We start from the raw sequence: 6,054 nt of genomic DNA, 5'->3' as shown, positions 1-6,054 counted from the left end.
GACCACTGTTATGTGGAGTCGTGGGTGGGAGACAGACACACCAACACAGAGTCACCAGCAAAGAGCATTGAGCTGAATGCAGCTGCCCTCTTTATAGGGCGTTTGAATCTCCCAGCTTAGATAGCTGATTGGATGGGACCTCTCTCCCCCAGCTCTCTGGCCAGTGGTATATCTGCATCTAAGCTTGAACAGGGTTGGCTGAGGTTTTTGTTACCTCTTTTCTAGAATGAGCCAGGGCAGACGAATGGGATTTGTTATGGCCAGATTTACCTTGTTCAGCTACAGACTAGCTGTGCTGTGACAGACTGCTCCTAGTTCTGCTCCTCTACCTGCCTCTTTTTACCCCCAAAAAGGTTTCAGTTGGGGATTAACAAAGCGGATTAGTTTGATATATCATAAACTGAGTGTTTAGACAGAGCAGAAAATATAAATACACCTATTCTATATGTGTTGCCAAGACCATGGAGGTACAGTTTTGTATCACTTGTGGTCACACAGTATTTCATGCGTCATAGATGTCCAAGAACGATTCTTGATCTATAAGGGTTAGAAAATGAAGGTTAGCAAACCCTTCTGAACATTTTTGGCCTTAATTCACTGCTGCATTCCAAAGCATTAGGCTTGCCATGTGCCAGAATTCTGGGAAAATAGAATAACTCAAAGCCCCAGGAATCACACATCAGGCACCTCGGCATCTCTGCAGGGCTGAAGGATTTGCCAAGATTGGTGTTTTGCCAAAATGCCCACAGTAAAATGCTGCAGAGGATTATCTAGAGGAAAAAAAAACCCAAAAAAACAAAACACAACAAAAGCAAAACCCACCCTAAAAACCCAAGTGCACCTCAACTATGACCCACGAATGGAAATGAGAGATGAGGGTGAGCGGTGGCAGAGCCATGAGGCACAGCTGAGCCCAGGGATGCTCAGAGGATGCTGTAACACAGATCCTGTGTAATCCAAACAGTAGGGGATTAGAGAACAAACCTGAAGCTTTTAGGGCAGCTTCAAGTGCCAGACAGCTGGGATGCTGCTACTCAGGTTCAGAGGCACATCCTTGGGGGCTGACCAGACAGGTACCTGAGCTATCACTGCTGCAGGAGTTTTCACTTGTTTTCTGCTTAATGGGAAAAAAAGAAAGGTCTTAATTACCAGTCAAAGAGGTTCATTACCACCGTGGCATTCCAGCTCCTTTCTTTGGCCCCTTCCAACCCTCTGAACTCAGGTATCACTCCTGGATCTTACTCCATTCCAGCGTCTTAGGCCACTCAGTTTTAGGCAGTAATTGAAAGGTCTAATAAAAAAACGATTATTTGTCTAGCACACATAGTCCCCCACCTGGGGAGAGTTCCCAGCAGGTTTCCACTGGTTTCCTCATGTGACATTTTTGGGAAGGCTCCATTCCCAGCCTATGACTGCTCTAACTGCAGGGATGCCCATCATGTCTCAGAGCACAAAACCCAGCTGACATACCTTGGACAAACCCTAAATAGCCCAGCACAAGCTCCAGCTGTTGCTGCCTATCCCTGACTCCATTAGATGAGTCAGGATCCAATCCCATCAGCACCTAAAAGCCTTCCAGACTTACATCCCTTATCTCAAATCATCAGCAACAAAGAGATTCTGTCATCACTCCCTCTGCAACAAGGATGAGCCTGCAGTGAAGGTAAATAGTTCATGCTCTCCATGAACACCTTTTATTATTAACAAGGTTTAGAGCTGATTTTTCCCAGCATTAAGATTTTCTTTCTCTTCCTTTTTCTTGATTGTATAACTGAAGTGGTTGAACAGATTTTCTTCAAAGGCTCCAAAACAGCTGGGCTCTAGCAGAAACAAATAATGCTCTGGGGAATTAGCTCAGAAGAGAGCATGGGGAATTAAAAAAACTTACTGTAAATTGGGGTCTAAGAGACTGCCCACTTGGAGTGAAGCTGATGGAAGTGCTCAGACATGATGGGAGAGTGATGCATTTACTACCAGTGAGATCTCAAGAGGGGATGTGGGGGGACATGGGGCACATTGGGTGTGGGGACAACCCTCCTTTCTGTCTTTGCCCCACAGGAAGCCTGTGTCATGCCAGGGTGGGCGGCCTCTGGCTGGAGGTACTAAACAAGGATCATGATGAGTTATCATTTCGGTAATTAACTCATGTAGCTCAGAAACTCATCTGGTGCTGCTAATTAACTCATTTGTATGAATCCCTGTCCAAAGGGTTGTTGCAGTGGTTGCAACTTCAGGCAGTAAAATATTTGGCTTTTGGGGTTGAAAAACATGACAAAATAGGGTTCCTGTCCAGGGTTTGCAGACACAATGTCCCCAGCTCATACCTTGGGCACAGCTCCCCTCTCTCCAGAGTCCCTTCATCTAGGCATGGAAAACATCCATCTAGGATGGAAAACAAATGGTGCCCTCCCTTCTCCTCTGTGGAAAGCCTTGGCAGCTCCTCAGGGCACCCACATCATGCCCCAGCAGCCTTTGTTCCCCTTGGAATGGGAGATGTGTCTTTGGGCTTGTGCTTAAGATTAGGACGTCTCCATGGGACACTTGTTTGTACTCCAACCTGGACGTTCAACACCTCATAGCTTTTCTTGGAGTGAAAAGCTAAAGTAAGAAAAGGCAGAGAATGTATCCACCAAGTCATATGGCAGGGATGGAGGTGTCTAGCGGTTCTCTGGAGACATATTTAGGTCACAGGTTTTCCTAGCAGCAGTTATTTGACAGTGGTTTCCAGCATCTATTGATTGCCAAAGGGCAAGTACTGATGGTTGGCATTTTCTATTTGGAAGAGAGGGAACCAATGTGGGAATGTATCCACTACAAAATTACTGTGTGTCTAAAAGCTCTCTCTACATGTAAACCTTGTGGCCCAACCTTGGCTGAGGATATTAGAGCATTTTGACAGCAAGTGAGCACTGTGAGACAGGACCCAGATGACTTCTAAGTATCCATAGGATGTCTGGCCCCGGTGGCACCTTGTCCTTGTAAGATTGGGTGTCTGGAAGTACCCAGAGCAGAGTTGGTGAACATCTCTGTGCCCTTGCAGGTCTCCCCATGAGTGCAGCCCTACAGGTGACAGCATTCGGGCTTGCTCTTCTCTCAACACTCTTCCTACTCCTGGCCACGTGCACGGACTGCTGGATGGTCAATGCTGATGACAGCTTGGAGGTGAGCAGAGTAGCCACCTTTAAGGTGAGCAAAGCAACCATCATCCTCAAGGTGAGCAGCTGAGAGCAAGATGGGTGCCTTGCCATCCATGAGGTTGGCTCCACAGGCTTAGAAAAGGGACATGGTGGGGCAAAGCCACTGCTTTTTAAGTTGAAGGATTAGATGATTATGGAGGTAGAGGGATGGAGCAGGAGAAAACAGAGAGCAGGTATGGGCAGAGAGTCACCAGGACATATCCAAGTGTAGTAGTGGGAGCCTGAAATCTGCCTTGCTGGGCTGGGAGATCCATGGGAAGCTGGGGAGACCCTGGTGCTTTTTGCATGAGTGCCTTTCTCCTGCTTCCAGGTAAGTCACAAGTGCCGGGGCCTTTGGAGGGAGTGTGTCACCAACATGCAGGATGGGGTCAGGACCTGCGACCAATATGACTCAATTCTGGCTGACCACCCAGGTGAGCTGACCTGGCCTGGAGGCACTTATTAAGTTCACAGCTCAGAGTCTTCTTGAAAGGCAAGAGGGAAAGTGATTTTCATTGTGCCAAGCTGCCCTTTGTCAGTCAGCCACAGCAGCCTAGGGCTGCTCTTGATCTCCTCCACAATAGCCTGGTCTTGGCAGAAACTTGGCAGTTAGACCTGCCATGGGGTCATCAGGCAGGAAAGATGCTGTGAAGCTGTGCCACCACACGACAAACATGCTCCAGCATGTAAAGCCTAGGATTTGCAACCCACTATGCTGCAGGCAGAGCAAGGACCATTCCCACTGGCCAAGGACTCATGCCCACAGCTCAGGGACAGTCACATCAGGGTAGGGACATTTCTTCTGGCCTGCACAGGGCATACCAAGCCCTGCAGAGAGAACCTTTGTGTTGGGTCATGACATGGAACAACACAGATTCAGGCAGTGGAGAAGGAAAGTAGTTGGTATGGACTAAGGGGGGACTGCCACCTTGCTCTGGGGGAGAAGCAAGCTTTGCAGGGCAGTCCCATCACAGCTAGTGAAATGATCCATGGCAGCTCTAGTTTTTCACTGGTATATTGACATTTGCTGTTTAAAACACCTGCTACACAACTTGAAGGAAAAAACAGTGTGAGCAGCAGTGTCCTCTGCTCAAGAATGGCTTGAGCAGGCAACGACGTACCAGGTGCTGATGGGTATACCTTGAGTTGTTTGGTTTCTTGAGCTGGTATAATCATGGGTTAAAGTCCTCATTAAGTTTCTGATGAGCTTTTTGAGCACCTTCCCTTGGCCCATGGCAGGGATGGAGTTGGTGGATTCCAATGTGATGGCCACTGGTGAGCTGGGTGAGTCAAAAAGAACATGGGCAGAAATCTGGAGACCCCTGTTCCTCTGGTAATTCCTCATTCCTGTTTCTGGTTGTTTTTAACGTTTCTGCCCAGTGAAGATCGTGGTGACACGGACCCTGATGATCACGGCAGATCTCCTGGCTGGCCTGGCTTTGGCCACACTGGTCCTTGGGCTTGACTGCATCACCTTCTTCAAGGAAGATCCTTGTGTCAAACTGAAGATGTGCTATGGAGCTGGAGTCATACTCTGCGCTGGGAGTGCGTGACCGGGAGAGCTTTGGAGCAAACAGACTTCATGTCCCACAGGGAGCTGGGGAGCATGTTGGGAGCTAGTGGCACCCCCTCAGCAGGGCTTGGGGAGCATGGGGTGTTGTATGGTTGTTTCTAACAAGCCCCTTTTCTCCTAGGCATCCTGGGTCTCATAGGCTCTGTGTGGTATGCAGTGGATGTCTACGTGGAGAGGGCCATGCTGGTGTCACACAATATATTCCTGGGAGTCCACTATGACTTTGGGTGGTCGTGCTGGCTGGGGATGGCTGGCTCCATGGGCTGCTTTGTGGCATCTGTCCTGCTGACCTGCTGCCTCTATGCCTGCACAGGTCAGTCTGTCTCATTCCACCCCATCTTATCTCAAGTAGCTTTTTGCCCTGCAGATATAAGGGGTAAAGGACCAGCTCAGAGGGCACACAGGCTTCTTGCAGGGCCCAGCCTAACCAAGGGGGACCCCTCTGTGCCCAACCTGTGCCCCTTGGCTGGGCTACACAAGGCAGAACAGGGCTGAGTGAGGGGCCTGATAAACCCTATAAGGGCATGAAGAGGGTGCAGGGATCCATCCACTCTGTGGGCCTCCAGGTCCTGATGAAGGTGTGCTGATGTTTACTCAAAGCAGTAGCTGTGCTGAAGTTGAATCCCTGTCATCAGCCAAAGCCTGAGACAGTGGCTACAGGGATGTGCTGGTTGAAATGCAGCCCTCCCACCAGGGACATTGGGCAGATGATGCTTCTCCAGACATCATCTCCAATCTTTATGCCTGGTCCCATGGGGTGGAAGTTAACCCTGCTGGCTGTCTCAGTTAATTTCTCCTGCCGTGTCCCCATGCTGTGGCAGTCCCAAGTCACCCTGCAACTGCCAGCCATGACACAACCCCAACTCTTTTCTGGTAGCCCCCAGCAGCCGCTGTCAACCCCAGAGGCATCCCCAGCCCCGGGGCCGAACAGCCACCCGGACAGCCACCAGCAAGATGTACGCCATGGATTCCCGTGTGTGATGGCCACCGCACCTCCTGCACCCTGCCCTGATATGGGACACTCTCCATGCCAGTCCAACCCCATTAAAGCTCTAGCACCTGTACTGAGACATTTCTGCAGCTGCTTCCAGGTTCTGATGTAGCCAGCTGACTGCTAAAAGCAAAAGTACTGCAGCAGTCAGCCAGGGAAGGGTGTTTTCCCCACTTCCAGCCAGGTTTAATGAAAATAAATCCCAGAAAAGTATTTCTTTAAGGAAAGATGCCCCTGTTCTCTGGAAAAGCTGTCAGGACACTGAGGGCAGAGTAATTCCTCTGACATTGCTCAGCCCATGCTTTGGGAGAATT

General features: G+C 49.6%; 1 protein-coding gene across 1 annotated transcript; it reads left to right on the top strand.

The window, feature by feature from the left end:
* Positions 1–1,459: 1,459 nt before the first annotated feature.
* Positions 1,460–5,797, top strand: LOC129129882 (claudin-16-like). Its single transcript, XM_077190297.1, has 6 exons — positions 1,460–1,663; positions 3,041–3,162; positions 3,508–3,610; positions 4,557–4,721; positions 4,871–5,062; positions 5,627–5,797. The coding sequence occupies exons 2-6, from the start codon at positions 3,049–3,051 to the stop codon at positions 5,728–5,730; spliced, it is 678 nt and encodes a 225-aa protein (XP_077046412.1). The 5' UTR covers positions 1,460–1,663; positions 3,041–3,048; the 3' UTR covers positions 5,731–5,797.
* The last annotated feature ends 257 nt before the right edge of the window (positions 5,798–6,054 follow it).

Source organism: Agelaius phoeniceus, chromosome 24, assembly GCF_051311805.1.
Source record: "Agelaius phoeniceus isolate bAgePho1 chromosome 24, bAgePho1.hap1, whole genome shotgun sequence".
Classification (NCBI taxonomy): domain Eukaryota; kingdom Metazoa; phylum Chordata; class Aves; order Passeriformes; family Icteridae; genus Agelaius; species Agelaius phoeniceus.
The sequence above is the reverse complement of the archived record's forward strand: the minus strand, read 5'-3'. Positions and strand labels throughout refer to the sequence as shown.

Bases quoted from the DNA above. Each gene is read 5' to 3' on its own strand.
- LOC129129882 (XM_077190297.1), top strand. From the start codon at position 3,049: ATGAGTGCAGCCCTACAGGTGACAGCATTCGGGCTTGCTCTTCTCTCA. The intron at 3,163-3,507 runs GTGAGCAGAGTA...TCCTGCTTCCAG, and splicing joins ATGCTGATGACAGCTTGGAG to GTAAGTCACAAGTGCCGGGG. The intron at 4,722-4,870 runs GTGCGTGACCGG...CTTTTCTCCTAG, and splicing joins AGTCATACTCTGCGCTGGGA to GCATCCTGGGTCTCATAGGC.